A 26,450-nucleotide genomic window follows, 5' to 3' on the forward strand; every position below is an offset into this window, starting at 1 on the left:
AAATATTCCCTTTGTTGACAGTGGTGCACAGGAAATCAATCCTGATTTTCACTGAACTCAGCTGTGAAATATCCCTGCAGTAGTTATGATCCAGATATATGTACGGTACTTATATTTGACCCTGTTTATGCCCCGCTAACGTGTGAACTGCTCTTATTTAGGAACTGTGAAGATTGTCTTGGATGCAGGAGGACATTGAAAGTTGAATGAACTTATGTGTGGCTGTCCATGAGGAGCTACTTTCTTTTCAAAGGACGCCTTCACAAAGATATGTCATCGTGGAATTGATGATTTCATTTGGACAATGTCAAATATACAGACAAAGACCTTGACATTGGGTTTTGAACATTATATTTTTGTCTACACATTTTTACACAATGTTTGTAGTCTTCTTACAGCTGTTTTATTAGAATACAGATCACCTCCAGCTGTGAGTGAAACATCTCAAAATGATTGATGTTCGATTATTTCGTTATAGTGATATTTTTTAATATGGTTTAAACATAGCTGTTGGTGCAAGGTAGCATATCATTCTATATTCTCTAGTACTAGACTGTGTCGGCTTGCTACGTACTGTTTAGAACACATTCTCTTTTTTATATCTAACAAAGCATTGAGTATTTTAGGTAAGTTAGAGGGTATCAATATAGGACAGGCAGGCAGAGAATATATTTTTTAACGTTTTCATTCAGCACTTTATGATGCTCTATATTGTGACCAGTTACTTAGGGTTAACGGCTCCACCAGAGGAAATATATTTCACAGTTTCCTCTTTTCCTCAATGTTTACAAAGGAAAGGACACATCTTTTGGGACTCCATGAACCGATCTTTTCATTCATAGCACAGGTTAATAAATTGACAATTTTCATGAATCTACTTTTGGTGACAACAGTCAACTTAACAAGTAAACTTGAGTTTTCCCGTGCAAAAAATCTCCAGTAGATCGATATCTTTAAGTAATTCTCCATACATTTATTCAAATATATATCCATCAGACAACAAGTTGCACACATGTCCTACACTTTAAAATCCTTGCTGGTCCATTTTTACTTTTCAATAGTAAATTTACTGTCAGGATTTTTCAGTGTATTTGCAAATGTGTGCCTATAATGGTTAAACATTTAGTTTACTTTCTTTCTTTTTTTTTTAATCTCAATCTCATTGGCAGCCGTTCTACTACTACTGCAAGTTAAATGTATGTTTTGACTATTATGGATAGTTCTCCCTAAAACCCTCCCAATTGTGATCTAAATGAGAATGAATGTGAATCAAGAGTGGGGAAGAAAATTGTTTTGCAAACTCTCGACTAAATATTGGTGTTTTCTCGTTTTATGTTCATGCACACCTCATCAACATACTGTATGCGTGTCCTGTGCGCATGGTGCGAGTGTGTGTATTGTTTTTGTAATGCATAGTATATAGGTTTATGTTTTTTCATGTAATGCGTCAGGAACGCATAAACTGGAATAGTATTCATAGATTAGCTGGAGTTTTCCAACTGTAACAATGTGATATAATTAGTGAATGTTGCCATGTAATGGAGAAGCAGCTGTTCTTTGGCTACATCCATTTTCTATTGTTGCATTTCTATTGTCTTTGGCTGTATCCATTTTCTATTGTTTTATGTCCAGGTTGGTGTTACATGCAGGAATAGAGCCCATCATACATACAGTATACTCTCATGTAAATGGAAACCGTTCAAGTTCTAAATTCTTATATTGTACAGTAGAATACAGAATATTCTTGTCTATTTTTGGCCAATGAAGGTCAACTCAGGACCCAAGTTTGCCTCAAGTCTTGCTTCATTTTCATCCTGATGAAAGCCCAGCAGTCTCAAGGCTCATAAGGGTTGTTAGTTTGTTGTTTGTGACTTGCCATATGACGACAGGGAAAAGAAACTGAACTGACTAGATACATTTGTTCTGTTTTTTGTCTCGCCTCTATCAGATCTGTCAGTAGATGGATTTCCAAAGTTGATATCATTGTTAAGCATGAAAATCTGAAAACCTGCTGCCAAACATTTAATTTTCTTTCTTTGTTAGTATGAACAAGGGGCTGGTCTCTGTTGGCAACAAGAAGAGCTCAGTTAAATGCTACTTTTCTTATCTTGTTGTATGTGTGTACTTTATATTAGAATGAATTCTTAACACCATTACATTTTATGTTGTGTAAAATCCACTTGGTAATGTGATTGGTTGGGGCTAAAGGGACCCTACTCTTGAAGGCAACCTCAAGCCCAATTTATACTTTTCAGTCCGCGATGCTGCGTAAAACAGGGCATAAATTAGGCATTGCTTTGGAGAAAAGAGCTGACTGTGATTGGCTTTCTTCAACATGTGAAACACCAGAGATTATGTTTCCAAAATGTTTTTCTTTTTCTTTCCTTTTTCCAGATTTACACATGTTTTCTAATTTTTTATTGGTTTATTACTTGTACTTATTAGACCATTATCAAATTATATGTAATTTATTTTTTTGTGTTGGGTGTTGGGTAAATTGTGTCCAAGAATCATACTGGTGTTCAAATTAATCATTGATGTGACACTATCAATGGGATTTTGTCCCACACTCTTGAAACTTCTGTGATTGTGATGTTTTGAATTGGGATTGAAAAGTGATATGTACATTATTAATAATGTGTACATTCATATGTATTTGTTTTCCATTTCTGATTTTGGCACAGACAGATTGGAACATTGTCAATACATCACTTCAAACTTTACAAACTTATACATCGCAATAGACCATACAAAGGGTAAAACCCCATCAATACGCAGTATAAATTAAGCTTATAACATATCCTTCAAAAAGGACCAATTAGTTACATTATTTTAAAGTTTTATTTACAGTATATCGTTTACAGTAGAGCTGTAGATATATCTCACCTAAGCATGGAATGTTTTTTTTATTGCACAGTGGAGGTATTACCAAGTATTCACACTGAGGAAAAATTGTAACTTCTAAAATTAGACCTCTTGCGTTTCTGTAATTATAAATGGTTATTACTGTACCAACAAATCTGATATTCATAATTAAGGTCAGTTGCATGACTGGGAGCAACTTTTTTTTTATTTTTCATTTTTTACTTATGTTAAAAATCTGTTATAATAAATGACACTGAAATCTACAGTGTTACTAATATTATTCAAATGTTCAGAATTCAGAATGGCTGAAGTATCACTAAAGAGCTTTTCAAGCACTTTCTGTTATCTGAGTTTGGGCAAAGATTAAGTTAATAGACTAGAGGACTTCCACATTCTCTCCTGGAGTGGTGGTTGGCATTCTCTAATGTGAATTGGATGTTATTGCACTCGGGAGAAACCAGCGAGTGATGACTCCACAGTCAAATATAATTTAGAGGTGTTAGTGAGATTCCGACAATTAAAAATGAATGTGCCTTGAGAAACATTTTAATAGAGACAACATTTATCTATTACCATTGTTGCCTAATGTATTTAACTCACAGTGATGATTAGCCCTCTATAAATAATATGCTGGAAGCCATAAGATGTTGAGTGTGCTTCACTCAAAGAAACCAAGTGACCAGATAAATGTAGTGTTGTGCAATTTGTTTGTTTTTACTGAAGTATCCATTGCATTTATGTTGTATAATGTAGATGCAGCTGATTTTTTTTCTGAAACTGCTATGCAGCTAATATACAGTATACAGCAGATGTAAGTACACCCATGTGCAAAATCCCTTGAATATCAAAGAATTCAAAATTGTATCACCTTACAGTAATTGAATTACTTTCAAGTTGGACAGTATGATATTTGCTCTTATGTAAAATAAAATAATTTGCGGTTTCATATTTACAGTATTAAAAATACATAGCCCACTGTAGGAACTCAGTGCAACAAAAGTCAGAATGCCTTTTATTACTGAGATTCAAATATTGTTTTCTCCCCGATACTTTTCTTTTTTTTTCTCCACACTAAGAATAATAACTATAAAGATAACTATAATGATAATGATGTTGATGAGCATCCACACTTTAGAACGATAACATTCATTCAGTAAACATGTTGAACATGATTGATGTGTTGTACGATATGTGAGGTGTTCTGTAAACATGTTGAACATAGCCTGGCCTACTGTATGTTAAACGTGACTGATGAGTTGAAGGCTACATGAGTGGTGTTGTACGTGAGTGATGTGTTGTTCAGTAAACGTATTGAACATGTATGTTGAACGTGACTGATGATGAGTTACTGTTGGCTACGTGAGTGGTGTTGTATGTGAGTGATGTGGTGTTCAGTAAACATATTGAACATGTATGTTGAACGTGACTGATGAGTTGTAGGCTACGTGTGCGGTGTTTTACGTGAGTGATGTATTCAGTAGGCTAAAAACATGTAGTACATGAGTGATGTGTTGAACGAGATACCCTTTAAATTTGGATGGATATTGATCAAATTGATCTTAAAGTTATCCCAATGACATTTTTCACTGCTGTTGTCATTATAGTAGTGGTGTGGACTCTGCCATCCACTTGAGTTTGACTTGTTTTTGAAATGACATATGACATGTAGATATTGTTATAGTTTTCGATCTCGATTTGGACGGCCATTCAGTTCTTCTAAGCTCATTTCTGGATAATTGTTTTATTCTCTCTCTCTCTCTCTCTCTCTCTCTCTCTCTCTCTCTCTCTCTGGTCTTTTCTTAAGAAATCTAGTGAGATTTTGGCCGTGGTCTCATCTGAAGTATGGTCAGATATTTTTCATGATATTGAGTTAATCTTATTTTCTTGGATGCCGTCCATAGAGGTTGACGTTATGCAATGTCCTTCTGAACTGTCACATAAACTCTGACATGGTGGCTGATTACTGTTGCTACTGCATTGACATCTTTTTATTTGGTCTATAATCTTCCTGTATTCTTTGAAGTCTCACTATCAAATGTTTCAATTCCTCTGGCTATTCTTTTCTACATTGAGCCAAAAGGCAGAAATGCAGATAGATAAAAACACATTTTGAAAGTTCTGGTGTTCACTGGTCATTTTATAGCCATGTTCATGTAGGCTAATTGGAAATCACAGGTGTACTCAGTTTAGTTTCAATGATCAGAGGTTTGCTAACTTGGTCAGTGGTCATAAGTACAGTACAGTATTTGTTGAACTGACTTTCTACTTTGAGGACTATATTTTTCATAGTCTTTCTAATGTATTTGTTTTGGATTATTAATAAGAGGAAATGCTCATCAACATAAATAATGACATTTTTGAGAGGTGATACAATTTTGAATCATTTGACATTTAGTGATATTGCACAAGGGTGTACTCATTTCTGTATTCTGTAAATGTAGATCTGTTACTTTTTGAATATATATTTTTCTATAGGCCTATAGCCTCTCAATTTTTTCATCATGGAAAAAATAGATATTGTAATTCTATAATTATTTATGTTGCTTTTTAAAATATCTTCTGTTGCTTTATGTGCCGCTTGAGATGGATTTACATTTTTACAGTTAAGAGACCAATGCAGATATATTATCTAAACAAACTAAATCAAAATATTTTTTTGTCCAAGTTTTTCTTCTCATCTCACACTTTACTGGGGTTTGATGCGGAGGTTGGAATTAGAACCAGGGCAGGTACTAGTGCAGTGGTTCATGAGCCTTTCTTTCTGCTCTAAAGCAGAAGAATACCAACTGTTTGACATAAAGAATCAGATCAAATCAGACTAATCTTTATTGTTACATCACAGGTTTACAGGTGTAAAGAAGTGGGTGAAATTTGTTTTTGTGCAAGCTCCATCGTTTTTTTGTTTTCTTTCAGGCCAATAAAAGTCATTCAAACAATTATTAATTGTTTTCTGCCCTATAGTCTAAGAACAATACAATTAAAACATACTACTACTTACAATAAGTGAACCACTGTGCTAGTGATTCTGCAAGACATAGCAAGGGAAAAGCAAATTAACTTTGTTTCCAAACATGTGAACAACTGTAAAATAATCACAGTTGAAAACAATCTATCTATCTTTTGTTGGGGCATTTGTATACTCTTGCAATTATATTTCTGTAAACCTGCTGCTATCTATATTAATAAAGATACACTGTAAAGCCATTTGGTTTTTCATTATGCGTGTTTCATGTACACAGGTTGCACAAGAATTTATTAATTACAGATTGAAAATTGATTAAATTTTCAACCTCTGAAGAGGTTTTTGGTACTACTAGTAGTAACTAAATCAGTGATAGTGAACAGTTGTTCATATACAGTAGAGTGCCATTGCACCACAGCATGTCCATGTTAGTTTTCCTTTCCAAAAAGACAAACAAACAGTTTGATTCATCATGGAGTCCATGTCTGAGTGATGCTGATGAGTGATACTGTACATCTCTTTCAAAAATGTACAAGAAAAAAATGTCTCTTTTGAAAATAGCTGCAAAACAAATTAGTGATCTACAAGCTCACAACTGTGGAGTATAACATAATCAGTATACTTCCTCAACTTCTACAAGGCTTCCAATTAACAGAGAGGAAATCAGTTTTGCCACAAAATTATTGTCTCCGCCAGGCCGAAAGGTAGGCCGAGACTGTTTTGCACCCTGTCCGTCCGCCCATCCGTGTGTGTGCTGTGTGTCCGTGTGTCCGTCACCCCCTCCGTCTGTGGACAACTAATCTCCGGCACTGTTGGCTTGATCGCAGCGAAACTGCGCACACACACTCCCTGGATGCCAATTCAGAACCTCTGCCCCAAATTTTTCACATGGGCCTGTTACAGCGCCACCAGGAGGCCGCTTTTTGCAAAACAACTTTTTTGACAGTACTCCTGCAGATTTTATCCAAACATCACGCAAATCGGTACACAGTATCTCTAATAGTCATTAAACGAAACAGGTCTTTCAGATTCTTCATATTCCATCCTGATTGGCTAAGAATGGCTTCCAAAGTTTGCAGGAGTGCTCCGTTTTGAACAAAATGCCTCAAATCATGAACACACAACACAGCATGACATTTTGCACGCACTCACTAGGCCGAGGAAGAAATGCCACTTGAACATTTTTAAATCAGCCTCATGGTGGCACTATAACAGGCCGATTCTGTTTTTACCTATAACTGAACCGATCTGTGTAAAACTTTGTATGTGCATTCTCTTGAGGACAAGGAAAAACCTTTGCCCTGCATTTTTCACATCTGCATTTTATAACGGCACCAGGAGGCCGACTTATGTAAAACTTTTTTTTTATATTACTCCTTCAGATTTTATCCAAATTTCACACAAATTGGTATACATGATCTCTATAGTCATGTGATCGAGACGGATCTGTTTGATTTTTCATATTCCATCCTGATGACCTAAGATTGACATCTAAAGTTTGCAGGAGTGGCCCGTTTTGAACAAAATGCCACAAATCATGAACGATTGCGGTGAAACTTTGCACGCCCATTCGCACCACGTTGAGGAACAAATGCCGGCCTTTCAACATTGCCCTATTACAGCGCCACCAGGAGGCTGATTTTGGCAAAACCTACTCTTTATATTACTCCTACAAATGTTGGCAAATCGGTACGTATCTCTTTAGTCAAGTGATCTGGACCGATCCGTCTGATCTGTCCGATTTTTCACATTCCAGCCTGATTGGCGAATTCCGAACATTGCTGGCCCACATTAACTTACCTGACCTGGTGAAGACCTGTGCTCCGAGGAGCACTTTTTCTAGTTGGCAAATGGCAATCATTTGGGCCTTATGGAGGGCAGAACAAGTAAAACCTAACAAAGCTGTTGTTGATTCACCTGTTGGCTTTGGGGAGTGAGAGCTTGGAATGATCTTGTTAATTAAACTTTGGTATCCCTATACAAAGTTAAGAAAATGGACTGTGTGAGGTTGTATTCTTGTGGGTCCAAGGGCATTTGTGAGTATAGGAATAGAAATTGTTGACAGATCACTAAAAGCTATTCAAAAGGAGGATAGTTGGCTTGATGTGAAGGTGTTCCGGGACAGACTAGAATATTACAGCATGATCAGGGGCTTAAAAAGGAGTGGCAGTAGAAATGGAAGAACGAAACGAGGGGGAGACTTTATCAGTCCAAGTCTGTGAAAAGAAAGTGTGTATACGGGAGTGTCAGAGCACTGAGGTTCGGACACTGTGGGCTCGGCTGTCTATTGCTTATTGAGATTAGTCTGACTACGTAAGTGTGGCAGTCCATAGATTGTTTAGCATATGTTTACCTATAAAACATAGAGAGAACAACCGTTTAAGAATTGGCTGATATGGGGATTATTATTATCATTATCATTATCATTATCATTATCATTATCATTATTATTATTATTATTATTGTTGTTGTTATTGTTATTATTATGAATTTAATTTATTTTGTTGGGACAAGAACCATAAGCTGTGGAAAAATAAGAATATGTTGGCTTTTTTCCCCCCACAAATCTTTATCTATAACAATCATGACATACCATACAAAATAAAACAAAACAAAACAAAACAAAACAAAACAAAACAAAACAAAACAAAACAAAACAAACACAAACACAAACAAAGAAGTTATGAATATGTCATATATATATAATATATATGACATTTTGCTAGAATAATGACCGAATATATGTTGTCTTTTCTTCATGAACGCTGGAGGGCAGCAGAGGGCAGTATTACTCCTTTAGCGTCCAGACTGCCGGAAGCAGAAGAGTTCACGCAGGTTTGTGGTGCGTGCGCATGCGCATTGCACAATAGCCTTTCTGGTTTCTTTGGCAGCAGCAAGATGGCAGACGTAGAGGTGGACGGCGAGAAAATCAGCAAAAAGTGAGACATCATATTTCCGTCTAGGATGAGAAATGAATAGAAACTATATGCCGTGTTTCGTACAAGTACTTTGCACATACAAATACAGACATACATACGTGAATTTTAAGTGACAGCGTAATGTTTCGCGGTGTTGCATCAGGTCGAAGCGAAGTGTGGATACCATATGGTTTCATGCACTAGGACTACATATCCTAGAGGGCAGTTCGGCCGGTGGGACTGCGGAGAGCTTGTGGGCATTGTAGTTTTGATCGTCTGTGGTTGTCGTTTGCCTTTAGTTATCGTTGTGTAAAGTAGAACTACAAGATCCTAAATTCATTTCGTGAAATACCCCGCTGTCGACTATCATAGCCTTGTAGTTTTACTTGGTTTCGTTTAATTTCACTTTCTGAATGACAATCTTACTTCAACTCCCGCAGTTATTTAGGCAATTTAATTCTGTAACACAGTGTAACTAAACTACGATGTGAAGTAGTGATGATCTGGTGGTCACACTTGCATTTGTGCTTTATTTTTCCCTGTCAACAATGATACATTTATACGACCCAAGCTAAAAACGAAACAAGAAGTTGATAGATGGAATGGACGTGGTGCTTAATCGGTATAAGCCTCCCGGGTTTATTTTGAATAAATTAGTAATGGTTATTATCCTTTTATAAATATAGTCACTCGGCGCTTTTGAAATGTCTGCATCTGCCGGTTTGTGTATGTCTGTCTCTCCAGGTTGGTGTAGCTCAAGCTCAGTAGGGCACCTTGCTTCAGTATGCTGTCTCTGATCAGGGCTGCCAGTCAGCAGCTGGGCCAAGCCTTTTGGGTCAGGGGACATGGGTTAAAATTCACGCTTCCCTGCTCCGCTTCAGTCCCAACTCAAATTTACGGCAATCGCTGGAGAGGTGACAAAAGGTTGGTGGCTTTTCCATTCCAGTGAGAAAAACAACCAACCTTTTGTCATCAAAGTTCATCCCCTTGCCTTGCCATACCCTCACAATGTTGCAGTGCATTCCTCTTTTTAGGGGCTCAGTATATACTCTTGTGTTTCTGAAACTTAGACATCATCCAGACGGGCAAAGTGGGGTAAAGGAAATACAATATCTTGTGTTCACACGTAGCACTTCCTGAGTGGAAAAAGCCTTTTTAATTACAGTCCTTCATGGTCCATAACCAGTAATCACTATCCACACATATTTCTACTTTGCTTTAAAGACTGCATTCATCTGAGCACCTTGTGGTTGGGTCCATTGGGTTCTGTTCTGGGGGGGTGGGGAATGCTGCATGTCAACATGCCCAAGACTGCATGCTATGCATGTATGTTTGTTTCATATTATTTACAATAGCTTATTCTTAGACAAGTTGTAATGCAGGTGAGATTTTGAACTTCTTTCCTTTGGTGTTCACTTATGCTCTGATTATATATAAGACTTGACTGATGCCAAAGGAAGGTAACCAGACATTTCGCCCTATATCCATTTCGCCCGTGGTTTTGAGCGGACATTTCGCCCACCCCCAGACATTAAGCCCATACATTTCGCCCATCCCCAGACGTTTCGCCCATACATTTCGCCCACCCCCATACATTTCGCCCGACATTCATTATAAATACTAGACCATACCCGGTGAAGGGCGCCCTTCACCATACCCGGTGAAGGGCGCGCGTCCCCTCGTATATATATATAAAAATTTGCTATATAAAAGAGCAAAATAGGCTTGCTATTTTCTGTTGCCCTGCAGCAGGCTTGAGTATATTTTTGATGGCATTTTACACCACTAACAACATTAATCAGAGAATCACACGTCTTTGTCACAACTCGTGTTTTGTCTTTTTTAACCAACACAGTACAAAGTACTGGACACACAGATGACACACAGGTCATAGATGACTCAGGTCATAAACCTGGAAATACAGGAAAATAAACATTGTATTACCATATATTCATAGCATATATGATTCACAATTAAACAGCAAGTAATGTAGCACAGTCTATCACAGTAGAACCAAAATAGCAGAAAGTGACTACAATACCCATGAGGCATTCTGAACCATGAGCCAACAACGCGTCGCCCCAGCTACCATTAAGTTACAGTGTCCAAGTTACAATACACAAAATACACCAAAATAATACTTTTCAATGGACTACTTGGGTAGCACTGATAATATTAACCACAGTAAGGTTCATAAAGTGTGTTGATGAAACGTTTACATTGTTGATTAAGTGACGATGACGACGTTAGCATTAGCGTTAGCCGCATGCTAGCGCCAAACGTCCGTTAGCTTAGCATCACGCTAACGGCTCATAGTAACTTGGTTTGGCTAATAAACATTAATCCCAACCAACGCCAACACAGTAATGGATGTAAACATACACAGACATGCTTTGGACATTATTATCAGGTTGCATGTTGGTGGTATGGGGTTCGTTTGGTTTGGCCTCGTTTTCATAGACCTCGTTGCTTGTTTCTCTCGCGAAACCTGTGGCCATGTTTCCCATTGAACCCGGAAAAAAACCCTACGTCCGCTGCCACTACTGCTCCCGGTTTGGCTACAATGGGAAACATGGCCACAGGCTGACTAAATAAGCGATTTAAACGGGTAGTTTCGCTGGCGACCTAAAATATTATGCAGCCGACCAAACCTTAAACATCCGTGCGGTTTAGAATCTACCATTAGTTTTGGGATACGATGTATACAAAAGGGTAAACAGCGGAGCCTTGGCGGACGTTCGCCCGATCCTGGAAGAGAACGACATAGAACCGTTCTTTATGGAGCTAATGTGCATCGTGTGTGGGGAAACAAATCTGGAGTGTTTACTTTCCACAGCAGAGAGTGGGCGGGGTCTATGGTGTAGAGTCGGTGTTGCCATGTCCGCCGATTGTAAGCGCTTTAGGGCCAATGTTGGTGTTATAGGGTTCGTTTGGTTTGGCCTCGTTTTCATAGACCTCGCTGCTTGTTTCTCTCGCGAAACCTGGCACACAACGACGCATGCGCAGTTTGATCAAGAGTCCACCCTACCACCGTGAGCTTACTAGAATTATAATAGGATATAATCAATCAGTTGTGCGAGATTCATTATATTAATTCATTATATATAAATATATTTCGTGGGGACTGCGTTTGCCCCACTGACTGCGTCTCTCTCACACGCACGCACGCACGCACGCACGCACACACACACACACACACACACACACACACACACACACACACACACACACACACACACACACACACACACACACACACACACACACACACACACACACACACACACACACACACACACACACACACAGAGAGAGCTTTTATCTAACCCTAACCCTCTCTCATTCTCTCACACAAACGGCCAGCTAGCTTCACTATATATTATTAACTGTAGCGGACGAAATGTCCGCGAAATGTCCGACTTTTTGGGCGAACTGCGAAATGGGCGAAATTACTGGTATTCCAAAGGAATGGCCAGTGCCATACATTTCATTTTTTCACTTGTTTGATGAATAAACTTGAAGATCAAGAAGTTGTAATATGCTATTCTGTTAACAAAAAAGTGCACGCTTGGCATTTGGATTTGGAACCTATACCCACAACAGTAGAATGTAATAGGAAAATATGGAAAATAAATATCAGTATATTTAGCCGGTGATTTGTGTGTAAATGTCATTCAATTATAGTTATTAGCACTTAATTAGCAGACAAGTTTGTAAACTCATTTGCTATGCTGTGTTTGTACCTTGGCATCAGTGAGCTGAAGAGGCGAATGAAAGCTGATAAGAAGGCAGCTGAGAAGGACGCCAAAGTTAAAGAACAGGTGGAGCAGAGGCCAGCTCAGGATGGCCTTGAGGCGGACGAGGAGACTCTGGACCCTAATGTGAGCTTTTTGAATGTCTGCACTTTACGCATTTCAATTCATTCTGTCACCTCAGTTATTTAAACCAGCCAAAAAGTGCTACCAGTGTGTCAACCCCTGATTCTTTGTGATAACTTGTTAATGTTTTCCATGTAATGCAGCAATACTTCAAGATCCGCACCCAGGCTATCGAAGCTCTCAAGGGCACAGCAGAGGACCCTTACCCACATAAATATCATGTGGATTTATCACTCACAGAATTCATTGAGAAATATAACCATCTACAGCCTGGAGACCAGCTAACGGATGTTGTTCTCAACGTCTCAGGTACTTGGATCTCTTTACAACATTTATAATGCATCTTTAATTAATAAATTGCGAAATTAAATGAGCTCTCAAATTTCCTGGGGAGGACCGCTTTTCTTTTTCAGTCATTACGTTTTTCCTGCTGTAACCATAACCCATATGATTGTCAGGTCGCGTCCATGCCAAGCGGGAATCTGGTGCTAAGCTGCTGTTTTATGACTTGCGAGGGGAAGGTGTCAAGCTGCAAGTTATGGCAACCTCAAGGTATTGAAGGATACTTCTGAACAAAACCAGAAATTATATAGCTGTCTTTTACATTAAAAAGAAAAAGTATTGTAAAACCATTGCCAGTTTTCTCCACGTGAATAGCCTTACTCTTGTGCGGTTTTCCCCCTCTCTCCCTGCCAGGAACTACAAGTCTGAGGCGGAATTTGAAGCCATCAACAACAAGCTGCGACGTGGTGACATCGTCGGTGTCCGTGGTAACCCAGGAAAAACTAAAAAAGGAGAGTTGAGCATCATTCCTATAGAGATGACTCTACTTGCACCCTGTCTGCATATGTTGCCACATCTCCACTTTGGCCTCAAAGACAAGGTAACGGCTGAACACTGTTCTGTAATTCTTTTATCACTTTAATATGAAATGAACTAATCGCCCAAAGGAGACACCTGTAAACCTAGGGCTCAATTATTTGTTCCCTTTGAGAAAACAATTGCGGAGTACTTCAGGAGAACTTAATTAAGGATCCAAGGCATACTGTTGGGTTTAAGAATGAAAAGAAAAAGCATTTATTTCATGCCCCGGCAAAGATATATAAAAAAACATAAGACAACACATTTCAGCTCAATGAGCCTTCATAAGGTCCTGATGAAGTATTAAAGTAAACCTAACTTGTATGAACTTATGATGTACCCAATCAGCCAAGACATTTTGCACTAGTGACTATTCTAATAATGAATTTTGCCCTTTTGACCTTGAGTGACACGAAACAACTTCACTTGACATGAGCAATGGTATACACGATGGTACATGTAGCCTTCAAGCAACTTCTCACCATGTTTCTTTTTTCTTTCTGGCCAAAGGAGACCAGATTCCGTCAGCGCTACCTGGATCTGATTCTCAATGACTATGTGAGGCAGAAGTTTATAACACGGTCCAAAATCATCACCTACCTGCGCAGCTTCCTTGACCAACTGGGATTCTTGGAGGTGAGTGTCAGTCTGAAGAGTTTCAGACATGTAAATTGAGGTTAATAGAGCTCACATTAAACAATATGAGCAGTAGACTGAAAATGGTTGATTTGGATAAATAGCCTAATGAATATGTCATGGCACAAAAGGTCACTTACATATTAAAACTATTGTTTGGTCAAAGGCAGCTATAAGAGGTGTATTGTCCAAAGTTCCTGCTGTTTTTTATTCATTGCATCAGAATCAGAATACATTTTAATTTTCACATCACATTACACCTAAAGTGGGTGAAATTCTTAATTGTGCGGGCTCATCAGTGCAGTTAAAAGATGGATAAGGGAATTGGAGCATAAAAGAAGAGAAGAGGGGAGGAGACGCAAATTGCATAATATGTAACTACATTTGCATAATTTAAGAGAATGCGTCCCATGTAACCAATTAGCGTAATTACATTAAGAGTTCTGCAATGTATGCGAGTGTCCATGAAACGTATGTGAAAGAGCATTGTTAGTCATTTTTACTAATGTAAGTCTACCTCGCTTAAATGCATTGTTCTGATTTAAGATCGAAACGCCAATGATGAACCTTATTCCTGGTGGAGCAGTGGCCCGTCCTTTTGTTACTTATCACAACGATTTGGACATGAACCTCTTCATGAGAATTGCACCTGAGCTCTACCACAAGGTAATGTTGATCTTTCTGGATAAATCCTAGTACATAATCAAAGTGCACTGTTGATGTGGCAAGTACATCCTTTGGCAATCTGACAATCTGCATTTAAACCTCATGTATTGTAATTTCACATCAAGTTAACAAGGATGCCAAAACCCAAAATGTGAAAATGTTGCTTTCCAAATACATATGAGTCTGATTGTATTAGAAGGTATTATCTAAACTCTGTCATTGCATCATTTCACATCTAAAGTGACAAGCATGGGGCACTTTCAACCAGGCATCCCTATTTTGGGCATTATAGGTGAGAATACTTTCAGAAATATTCAAAAATGTTCAAAAATATCCTATAAATACCCTATCTATCTACAAGCTCACAATATGTCACGGTGTGAGCTTGTAGATTGGCTACTTTTGCTATTCATCATACGACAAAGTATATTTAGGGCTTAGTTACAGTAAGTTGTTAAAAATAACATGCTGTCCGAATACTCGCTGAGCTCACGGCACGGCATACCATTTTTCTCTATTCCCCAGATGCTGGTGGTTGGTGGTTTAGACAGAGTGTATGAGATTGGCCGTCAATTCAGGAATGAAGGCATAGATCTCACTCATAATCCAGAGTTCACCACTTGTGAATTCTACATGGCCTATGCAGATTACCATGACTTGATGGAAATCACAGAGAAACTTCTGTCAGGTAAGCAAAGGCAGCTTTTTTCCTTTTGTTAAGTTATTTAATGTATTGGTTTTATTTGTATCAGGGACCATGCACAAAATACAGTAATCTCAAAGAAAGGGGGAAAAAAAGCTTTGTTATTCTGGGCTTATGCTATTTAACGTTGAAATGGACAAAGAATGTGTTCTGTGTGCAATGCTCTGTGGTTGTTTACTTGTCTTCAGGAATGGTGAAGCACATCACTGGTGGGTACAAGATAACGTATCATCCTGATGGTCCAGAGGGACAGGCTTATGAGGTTGACTTTACTCCACCATTCAGAAGAGTGAGCATGACACATGACCTTGAGAAGGAAATGGGTGTGAAGTTCCCTCCTCCTGACACCTATGACAGTGACGGTAAATCAGTATTGAAATTTACAGTGTTTTTTGTTTGTTCAAATTGTCAGTAATAATTTACTGTTCGTGTCATAATTCATTGCATAAAATGCATACACACAGTTTATGAAATCAGCCACAGACTTTGTTAACAAGTTCTGTTTGTTCCTCCTCAGAGACTCGTAAATTCTTTGATGACTTGTGTGCCCAAAAAGGAGTGGAATGTCCTCCACCCAGAACCACTGCCCGCCTCCTCGACAAGGTGCTCTACAAATCAATACCACCTGATATGGACTTAATTATTCCTTAACTTGCATACTCACAAAGATAATCTGATCTGTTTTGCTGCAGATGGTGGGAGATTTCCTTGAAGTCACATGTATCAGCCCCACATTTATCTGTGACCATCCTCAAATCATGAGCCCACTTGCAAAATGGTGAGAAACCTTTCATTTGAACCTAGTATTATGCAGAGCAGAGTTTCAATACTGTTCAAAGTAGGAGCTACATGGCCTATGCATTATCACAGTGACAGGATAGCAGATCCAGAAGAAGCGCTTTGTGGGTCTGTAATTAACTGAAAACAGGTGCTCTTTGGAAAGGGTTTAGTTTCAGGACAAGTTCATTTCCTTTTTTAGGCATCACAGTGGAAAAAATAAGGCGGTGAACTTAAAAAAGGTCCAAGGCAGCTCTGTTCAGTTAAAGTAGAAAATCTGTTATTAATCCATCTAGCAAGGAATTAAAAAAAATGCAGGTGACCAACGTGTTTCGGCCGGAGGCCTTTATCAGGGTCCACTAGTAATGACACAATGTCACACACTTATTAAATAGTGCCCACAATCATCTTCACATGATAACACCACTTAACCATCAGAACAGAATTCACCTTAACCCATGCGAGTGGGAGCAAATCTGAAAGAAAAACACAGGGGTTTATAGCAAGTGTGACAACAGCCCCCTGGAGAGTGGAGCGGCATTTCGACCCACTCCACTCCGCTCACATGCTCTGCAGCTGATACTGATGTACAAACAACATTCTCTCTCCTTACAGGCACAGAACACAGAAAGGCTTGACTGAGCGTTTTGAGCTCTTTGTGATGAAGAAGGAGATCTGCAATGCTTACACAGAGTTAAACGATCCTATTAGGCAGAGAGAGCTCTTTGAGCAGCAGGCCAAGGTATGTATGACAGTAAACAAACTGACACACAAATACTGAATGTGTTCCCTGGTATTTTATTTAGGCCTGTAACTAGCAATTAATGAATAAGCGATTATTCCATTGATTACTTTTTTGATTCATATAATAATCTTGCGATGCCAAAAAAATCAAATTGTTTTCTTTAATAATTGACTTAATTGATCAGTCTGATTAACCACTTACACCCTATTTCATCGTTCGTCATTTAAAGATTGTGAAAATGGCAGATCTACAAACTCAAATCTACAAGCTCACAATGCGTCGCATTGCGACATGTTGCTTATGAGCTTGTAAATAGTTTTCTTTGTTTCATTAAAGTAAATTACTTTACTTGCTACTTTAATTACTAAATTTGTAATCAAATAGTTTGATTAACTGTTTCGCTGTTAATTATTTCATGTATATGTGAAACAATTTCTCTCATATCTACATCAATCTCAGATGCTGTCATACCTCCTATACCTCTTGCCATCCAATTGGAAAACACCCATCCTTTTACCCTTAAAAGACTTCTAAAGATTAACTCAAACTTCCCAGTGCATGTGTATGTGTGTTTGAGCCTCATAAAGAGATGCATCTTTCTTTTCAGGCCAAAGCTGAGGGTGATGATGAGGCTATGTTCATTGATGAGACCTTCTGCACAGCACTAGAATACGGTCTGCCGCCAACTGCTGGTTGGGGTTTGGGCATTGATCGTCTCACCATGTTCCTCACAGACTCTAACAACATCAAGGTAAAAATTGTTAATAAAGAAAAAACATATGGTGAATCTTATTGGAAAGATAATGCATGTGACATCCTCAAGCAATTTTGATCAGAACGGTTAAGGCCTGAGGTTGGTTGCGTGGCAGTGTCATGCACAGAAAAATAGCAGCTCTGCAAGCTCAATGTGTTGCAAGTCTTGCAGTGTTATCGAGACCATGTTGTTCCTCTTCTTGAAATACAATTCCGCTCATGATCTTATTGGTTTCACAGGAGGTGCTGCTCTTCCCAGCCATGAAGCCCGATGACCAGAACAAACCAGCTGCACCCACAGAGGGCACCTCGGTGTAAATGGCAGAACCTGTGGCCTCAGCCCTCGGCAGGAGTTGGCATTAGGGACTCTACTGCTATTCGTGTTTCAGTGGAGTTCACTGATTTGTTCGTTATGGTTTGCTCTTAGCTGGGGGGATAAAAAAAAAACCCTGCTTGTCTCAGAATTGAATGCCTGTAATCAATGTTGGGTTCTTTTGTATTTCTGATGCACATGTGATCATATGTTTCTATTATCCTTGTTATTTGAGTGTTCTGACATTTTAATCCATTGTCAGGTTCAGACAGTTAATACATAATCTGAAAGTGTAGTCCCACTCTTGCATTCAGACCTGGAGTAATGTATTGGAATACACTCTTTATATAATATTTGATCAGTCATTGTAAATATTTTTTACAATGGTTTAGAAATGCTTGGCTCTTACCAGATACACAGCCTCAAGTAGACATTTCATTTACAAATTAAGGAGGGGAAAAACTATTCAATCGCTGTCATCTCCAGGTCTGGTTATTTCATTTTCTTTTTATGGATTTTCACAATGTGCAGTAATGTTTCACTCCTCTGCCAAGAACTTCCAATATGGGTACAAGATTAATAAAAATGTTCAGAATTATGTTATTCTCTTATAGTTTTCCATACATGTTATAGTTAACACAAGAGAAGGGATATATTTTCTTGTGTGTGTGCATGCAGAGTATTGAGTGGAAGACCAGGTGGATGTGAGGTGCTTATTTGTTTGGGCAACAAAGTTGAAAGAAGGCCACACACAATGTTCCATAAGTAATACACCTGTAGGCACTCAGGTGGCGCTGTGGGACAGTAAAGTAAATTTGATAAGTGGCAACACAATACATTTTGAATTCAAGTAGATTAATTATATATATGAAAAGTTTGAAACAGGGCGTGTAAGCTTTCAAAATTTAACAAAAGGCCAAAAGTGGACAAACTGACATTTATGCATCTTCAAATTCCTACTAAAGATCCTTTGGAATTAACATCTATATAGAAACCTTACTGTGTATATATCAAAGTCATTGCCTAACAAAAACTGCGAAGGAATGTTACATGATTTTCCAAGGAATTACTCAGATCTTAGTTTTTTTGTAAGAGCAATAAGGAATGTTGCATAATTACACTCAATGGAAGAAAATAACCAACCATAATGCAAAAACCCTTCAAGCCTTTTCATTGACTTGAGAATACCTCTACAACTGTTCAAAGCAGGTGTCAATTGGATTGATGACAACATACCAATGAATAATTAAGGCAGTAAGACATAAATACATATTTAAGGAAAAAACATTCTTGCACAACGAAAACCAGTGGTGTAATGTACTCAAGTTCTGTACTTTTCTGTACAACTTTGAGGTATTTCTACTTGACTTGAGTATGTTACACTGCCCAGGCACAGGCAGTGTAACATTTTGCACTGGATATTATTGCATGGATTCTGTCGCCCCCTAGTGGCGCTCCCTTCTCTGTTCAGTTTCTTCCAACTTCCACCATGCTTTCAAATGGGAGCGCGCAACAAGGGATGGTGCGCGTTCCCGTCGAGTGTCGTGTGTGTGTGTGTGTGTGTGTGTGTGTGTGTGTGTGTGTGTGTGTGTGTGTGTGTGTGTGTGTGTGTGTGTGTGTGTGTGTGTGTGTGTGTGTGTGTGTGTGTGTGTGTGTGTGTGTGTGTGTGTGTGTGTGTGTGTGTGTGTGTGTGCGCGTGTGTGTGTGTGTGCGCGTGTGTGTGTGTGTGTGTGTGTGTGTCAGTGTGTGCGATGTTGGATCGACACACTCAGTGAATGAAGATGGCGATGAGAGTAGCGCTCCAGTGCTTTTCTGCAAACTTTCCCACTAAACTGCCTCAGATCTCTCAAATAGCTCTGATCCCAGCGACCAGGCTGCTATGGAGGAGCGACATTCCGCGGACACTGAGTACAGCCTCGCCACTGATGTCCTCAGGTAAATAAAATGTTTTTTTATTTAATCTAATATCCCAGAGAGATCAGTGAACGATCCGTTACATGCCGACACATTCCACTCTGAGTCTGCACTGGGCCAAAGAAATCACTTTCCCACGCTTAAAGGGATATTTCACTTTCAAATAAAATAAACATAATTTTATTTGTTTTTAAATGGAAAAAAGTAACGGAAAAATCACGGCCCCCTCACGCATTAGAAGGACATTCTAATGCGTGAGGGGCCGTGATTTTCCGTTACTTTTTTCTATTTAAAAACAAATAAAATGATGTTTATTTTATTTGAAAGTGAAATATCCCTTTAATTCCTCACCAGCAGCAAAACAGAGTGGAACAATGTAACTTATATTTGCATAGTTAACTGTCATTTACTTGAGAAAGCGCTACTGTACAGTAGAAGCGAACGTTTGACATTGATGACGATCCATGCATTGAATTCAGAGTTTCAAATGAATCTACTACTAATCACTGGCCGTGGGTGACATATTATGGTTAATTAAACTGCCACCCTATGATCTCGTGTCTCATTAGACAGTCATGCATTGTTGGACATGTGCCAGTCAGGTCTTTAACGATAGATGTCAGTAACGGTACATCGTTATATTTGGAACGTAATTTGAAATGTGGTTGTATGTTATATATATTTTCTAAATGGGCCCATCTTCGTTTCGGACACAGTTAATTCATCTTCAATCTTGTGTGAAAACAGAGCGTTTCCAAATAGGGACAACAACTGCAGGACAGAAGGCTCTCTTCTGAGTCTGTCCAGCCTAGCCGCCGGATCCAAGACGGTCATCTGTCATGACTGTCATGAACTTCAACATAGTGTTTCCACTTTCTCCCTTTTTTCCCCGTACATCTACATAAACGTTAAGATTTCAAATATAAAGTGCTAACCCCATGGCCACGAATGTTACAATTCTGTACGGGTCCACAAAAGTACCCGTATGTTCCGTATTGTTCAATAAAAACATTTTAATCCGATTGGTGGCCATTTTCTCATAGAGTTATAATGTATTAGAGTGCAATACACCTCCCAACCGATAGGTTCGAGTGGTTGAAAGTATGAGGAGGAAATACGAAGACAATGGCCACCAATCGGATTAAATTACTTTTTATTGAACAATACGGAAAATACGGGTACTTCTGAGGACCCGTATATAATTGTAACATCCGTGGCCATGGGATAAGCGTTTTATATTTGAGATTTGAACGTTTATGTAGATGTACGAGACAAAAATGGAAAAAGTGCAAACACTATGTTGAAGTTCATCCATTACTGTCATATAATATTATACAGCCATGTCTCAGCATCTTGCACACATGCACAGTTCACAATCTGGTTTAAACCTGTATTTTTATGCATGATCTGATACTAGCATCAGAAACTGTTGAGGCATTACTATCGTTTCCTTTGGGTACTGGAAATATGACAGCAGCACTTAATAATTATATTAAGATTAGCTTATCCCAGACATTGCACGTATTAATTCATTTGTCAAGAAATGTGCGGTTTATTGTTACCTCTCAATATGATGTTGTATCATGTTTAGGGGAATGACACTACTGTATGCTTTGCCTCATGTCTTTATGAGAGAGTTCAAGACAAGTACAGAACAGACTGACCTGCTGATAGTCAGGAATAGATAAATAGTAAATTATAGCCAATTTCAAAATTATTTGCACAATTTTCAACTTTGTTATTATGCATTGTAGCTCGACCTCAAACACTTTTTTCATGCGTTTTGTTTTCTTTTTTTCCTTATGTTTTTAGAATTCAAGGATTTATGAGACTGTCATATCTACAACCTTGTAGACTTCTAAATAAGGGCAGACGGTGTTGCACAAGTAATACACTCTGGTCCATAGTACATTAATGTGTTCTTTGGACAGTCAAATAAGAACCTTGGGGCTGTTTGAGAACAGCAAGATGTCTGTTTTGCACTTTTGGCTTGAAACATAGTTCAGATGAAGAAGTTCCTTGTGTTCTGTTGTGTTCCAAAAACAAAAGATTTTCTTTATTGTGCACTGTGCAGGTGTTTTTTTTTTATTATTATTATTTGATCTGTGTATGTATATACTCCACCATTCACCTGTCACAAAGATGTTATTCAGGTGTGCAAAAATACTTGTGATTATCTATATTATATTGAAACATGTATGATGTGGTCCTAAGCAGCTCCGTGATAGGTGATAGCTCAACAAATGTCTGGGTCACTGGGTGTTTGACTCCCACTAAGGGCCATGAGGAAGTATATGATTCCATTCCTCAAACATCAATTAACAGTGCACATTTGATCTACTGTAAACTAATTACATCCCTTCTCCTCCCTGCAGCACTTATGTTCACAGAAAAGCATGAGTGGGTACGAGTGGAGGGTGGAGTTGGCACAGTTGGTATCAGCAATTTTGCTCAGGTAGGTTGTTTGGCCTGTATTAATATATTAATCATTGATTTTATGGTGTGCTTGAGTATCATAATTTGGCTCGTGTTCTTCTTGAAGTATTCATGAAGCTCTGCACTTTGCCCAGCCACTATTGATAGAACTACAGTATAACAAGCTATTTCCGAATTTTATGATTATTGTTTTAGGTAATTGATTACTGTACCACTCCAGGCTGCAGCGGTGTGCAGTCTCAAGGGTCTCAATGAACTATGAAATAATGGACACTTTCTCTTTCATGCAAAATAAATTCTGTAATTACTGTTATATAATATTCTTGGAAATGATACATTTTTAGATAATGTTTTGCGTGCTTTTTTGGCAATTCCCTTTACAGTGAACAAAAATAAGACCATTCTTATTATTATTATTCTTGTCTGTCTGTCTGTCTGTCTGTCTGTCTGTCTGTCTGACCAAACAACCTCAAACTTGTCATGTGTGCCCCATATGACAAGATGTGCAGTGTCAATTGGCAATTCAGCCGAATCAACGGTGTCCGAGAACCGGAAAAACATGAATATCTGTCTATCTGCGGGTCCCCGGAGGACGTACAGTATGTGTGTTTGGAGGGTTTTAGGCATCCGCTTTCCTGATTGGTCAAGTCAACCAATTGGATTCACAGATTGGTTGAGCTTTGCATTAATTCATTTGTGCCGCTTCGCCAATATAAGTGACAGAGTGTATGGTAGAAGTCCATTCACGTATGCCAATGTACGTCATCAATACGACGTCATCAACATGACGAACATCAGGAATCCCCGTTTCTCCATATTTAGTCAATCATATCACTCGTATGTTAATGGGCTCTGCACTGAGTATTCTGAGAACGGGTACAACATGTACTCTGACAACAAGTACAACAACGGTTTTGCATAAACAGGTGGTGTGTGCATACATCTACTTAAATATATGGTTATATGCTTTGATTACTATTCACAATCTTTCATTTCTACACATTTGTTGTCTTAGTATGATAATTTAACAGCCAGGGATATTTTTTTTTATAGATCTATAGGCATACAGTATAGACATCATTGAGTGGAAGATCATGCTCTCAGTTAAGTCCTTCAAAGCCCAAGATTTACTTTACCCCCTCCTATTAATAATCACCTTGGCACTACTGTATCTAGGACAACCTACTCCATATGTGAAAATATACTCTCCCAGAGCAATAAAAGGAGCAAAGGTATTATTATGTCATGATTTTAGGATAATACGAGTGATTTTCGGTCTTTGTTCCTAAATTATCTTTATTTTACAACAATGGTCTGTTAATAAGCCTGAAAAAGCAGACCTGTACTCATAAACTCCCCCAGGATGTTTTCACAGTCCATTCTTTTGCCAAAGGTTCCAACTCGTTCACTTTGGAGCAGCTCCAGATTCTACATATTGGTATTGGTAGGGCGTAGGAATGCAATTTGTAAAGAATTCCCTTAATTTATAGTTGTTTTAACTTTATCAAATGATACATTTATTGATAATCTGTGATTTACCTAAGAACCTGAATTTACCTCAGGATCAATAACATAAAAAGTTAAATATACATAGATTATCAATACAAAATGTTATATTCCTTAATCAAAGATACACGGTACCATTTGAGAAACGGGCATTTTTGTAGCGTAACAAATTATGAAATAGAATAAAATATTACGTAGGTTTATTTAACAAGAAAACAGCATTAGCACTAGCAGCATTACCATACCCCAATCCCTTTTATAATGGAAAGGCAACAGTAAAACTGCCCTTGAGCAAGGCACCTATCCCCAAAACAGCTCCAGTGGAGCTGCAACAATGCAAATCTGTGGTTGTACTGGGCAGCTCCCAAGTGTAGAATATGTGTTACAACTGTTAACAGAGGGCCCACTTGAAAATAAATGTGATTATCTAACTGCAATATGTTAAAACACCTTTTAATTTGTGTCTCAGGAAGCATTGGGGGATGTGGTGTACTGTGGACTGCCTGAAGTTGGCCAAAAACTTGATCAAATGGGTAAGTCCAGGAAGTCAAGGAAAAAGGATAAAAACACACACATCTCAATAAGATGGGTGCTGAATCAGGACATACCTTGTGAAGTTGAACAGGGATATCTGCACACCAAATAACTCCATTTAAATGGTCTTTATTTTCTGCTGCTTAAATATCCATAGTCCTTGTTACAAAAACATGTGACATAATGCACCTGTGAGACAATGCATTTCATATTTTACGTCTATGTACAGTATACAGTATAGAAAAGGAACACAAATAAAATGACAGTATATTGTACAACTCCCCAATAGTTTGTTCCAAAAAGATCATTTTGTCATTTCTGCTTTATATAGGATAAAAACAGTGATCCAAGAGACAGAGGGGTAATTACATGCATGTATCATTATCAGTAGTCTGAGGATGAGCCATGTGCGCCAAACATCAAAACAGCAGAAAATTTGTTGACTTCAGAAAATGTTCTTTCCTGAAAACTACAAATGGAGCTTGTACGGAAAAAAAATGAATCCACCTGTTTACACCTATAAACATGTGATGTGACAATAAAGATGATTCTGAACCAAATCGATTTAACGGGAGCTATTTGGTAATGGTCAAGGAGAGACATTTTTCTGTGGTCTGTGTCCAGCAGTGAGATAAGACGGGTCATGTGTCCTGGGCCCTTTTTGTTTGTATTGCAGAAGAATTTGGTGCTTTGGAAAGCGTAAAGGCTGCCAGTGAGCTATACTCTCCTCTTACCGGGGAGGTGACTGAAATCAACACGGAACTGGCAGACAACCCTGGAACGGTGAATAAGTCCTGCTATGATGAAGGTATGCATCTCCTAAAATCAGAATCAATGATTTTATCCATCATTGCATTTGTCTACAGCACGATTATGGTAAATGTGGTGCCACACATTGAACGGAGCACATAAGGTTAGACCCTACTACCCCAAATAATATAGTCTGTTTTGGTTAGGACACCCTCAAGAGACTAAAGTATCACCTTGAATCAGTTATTTTAAAACTTTTTGTGCCCAAGGCACACCAATGGGCGAATCAAAATCTCAAGGCATATCTGTTATTATAAAATAGCCAATCTACAAGCTCACATGTCATAATGCAACGCATTATCCTCTTGTAGATGTGCTGTTTTCACCATTTATTTTATTTCATTTGTGAAACAAAATAAAGAAAAATGTAATTAAATGCCCAAAATAGGGACGCCAGGTTGAAAGTGGTTACTTTTTGCCTTTGGATTGGCAAATTAGTTTGCAGAAAGTAATGACATTGTAAATTAAAAACACAATATTTTAGTTGTATATTGCAAAAATAATGTGTGGTTGTCGCAAAAACCCAGGCACACCTGGATTTGTCTCACGGCACAACCTTTGAGAACCATGAATTCACAAAATGTCTCATTCTGCCCAAATCTGTAAAGACAAAACTCTTTTTGGTTGTTTTAGATAATCTTTAACTCTTCTTACCTTCCAGGGTGGCTAATCAAGATGACAATTGACAACCCCAGCGAACTTGATGGTCTCATGGATGACCAGGCCTATGAGAAATTCATCAAATCTCTTGATGAATAGATTAATAGATTTTACTAAATTTTTTCTAATGCAATTATACTCAAATATTAGTGGTTGTGTTTACTAATATCTGGTTTGAGACTTTGTCTGTGATATTTATTTTGATACTGTAATTGTGCTATCAAAATAACCAAAATGGTAATGTTTCATTAATAACTTCACTCAGATGTTTAGGATTGATATATCCATGAGACAAATTGAAGGGCTTCTGTTCTGTGAGTGTATCAACAACATGTTCTACATTGTTCAGTTTTGTTTCAGGTGCTTTAGTTCATCAGTACAGTGATACTGTACCATATGTCAACAGGTTGGAAATGCTGTATGTCAGACAATAAATTACATCATTTGGTTTTCGGTCATGACATTTGTGCCTTCCTTTATGCACTGTAATGATATAACATTCAAAACATTGGT

The 26,450-nt window shown here is 38.3% G+C and overlaps 3 protein-coding genes across 6 annotated transcripts in view; all 3 read left to right on the forward strand.

Annotated features, from left to right (window-relative positions):
- Nucleotides 1-6,069, forward strand: part of nfat5b (nuclear factor of activated T cells 5b) — a 43,613-nt gene extending 37,544 nt beyond the window's left edge. For all 3 annotated transcript variants that reach the window (XM_084043408.1, XM_084043409.1, XM_084043410.1), the window contains exon 14: nucleotides 162-6,069. The gene's annotated coding sequence lies outside the window, so the exon portion shown is untranslated. The remainder of the gene's footprint in view (nucleotides 1-161) is intronic.
- A 2,634-nt stretch (nucleotides 6,070-8,703) lies between these two features.
- Nucleotides 8,704-18,675, forward strand: kars1 (lysyl-tRNA synthetase 1). 2 transcript variants are annotated; one of them, XM_084052688.1, is made up of 15 exons: nucleotides 8,707-8,766; nucleotides 9,490-9,669; nucleotides 12,500-12,626; nucleotides 12,767-12,932; nucleotides 13,082-13,175; nucleotides 13,320-13,506; nucleotides 13,995-14,120; nucleotides 14,667-14,786; nucleotides 15,312-15,474; nucleotides 15,678-15,851; nucleotides 16,007-16,092; nucleotides 16,182-16,267; nucleotides 16,882-17,008; nucleotides 17,619-17,762; nucleotides 18,005-18,675. In XM_084052688.1, exons 2-15 carry the CDS (start codon nucleotides 9,530-9,532, stop codon nucleotides 18,080-18,082), a joined length of 1,818 nt encoding a protein of 605 aa, XP_083908814.1. In that variant the 5' UTR covers nucleotides 8,707-8,766; nucleotides 9,490-9,529; the 3' UTR covers nucleotides 18,083-18,675. The 2 variants fall into 2 exon arrangements, with proteins under 2 accessions (XP_083908815.1, XP_083908814.1); XM_084052689.1 differs by lacking the exon at nucleotides 9,490-9,669 and having other exon boundaries at nucleotides 8,704-8,766.
- A 1,183-nt stretch (nucleotides 18,676-19,858) lies between these two features.
- On the forward strand, nucleotides 19,859-26,333 carry gcshb (glycine cleavage system protein H (aminomethyl carrier), b; the record flags this gene model as incomplete). Its single annotated transcript, XM_084057888.1, has 5 exons — nucleotides 19,859-20,012; nucleotides 22,367-22,446; nucleotides 24,403-24,466; nucleotides 25,144-25,275; nucleotides 25,939-26,333. The coding sequence occupies 5 exons, from the start codon at nucleotides 19,859-19,861 to the stop codon at nucleotides 26,034-26,036; spliced, it is 528 nt and encodes a 175-aa protein (XP_083914014.1). The 3' UTR covers nucleotides 26,037-26,333.
- Nucleotides 26,334-26,450: the final 117 nt, after the last annotated feature.

Source organism: Gymnoscopelus microlampas, assembly GCF_963454915.1.
Source record: "Gymnoscopelus microlampas genome assembly, chromosome: 1".
NCBI lineage: Eukaryota > Metazoa > Chordata > Actinopteri > Myctophiformes > Myctophidae > Gymnoscopelus > Gymnoscopelus microlampas.

Bases quoted from the DNA above. Each gene is read 5' to 3' on its own strand.
- kars1 (XM_084052688.1), top strand. From the start codon at position 9,530: ATGCTGTCTCTGATCAGGGCTGCCAGTCAGCAGCTGGGCCAAGCCTTT. The intron at 15,475-15,677 runs GTAAGCAAAGGC...ACTTGTCTTCAG, and splicing joins CACAGAGAAACTTCTGTCAG to GAATGGTGAAGCACATCACT. The intron at 17,763-18,004 runs GTAAAAATTGTT...TTGGTTTCACAG, and splicing joins CAGACTCTAACAACATCAAG to GAGGTGCTGCTCTTCCCAGC.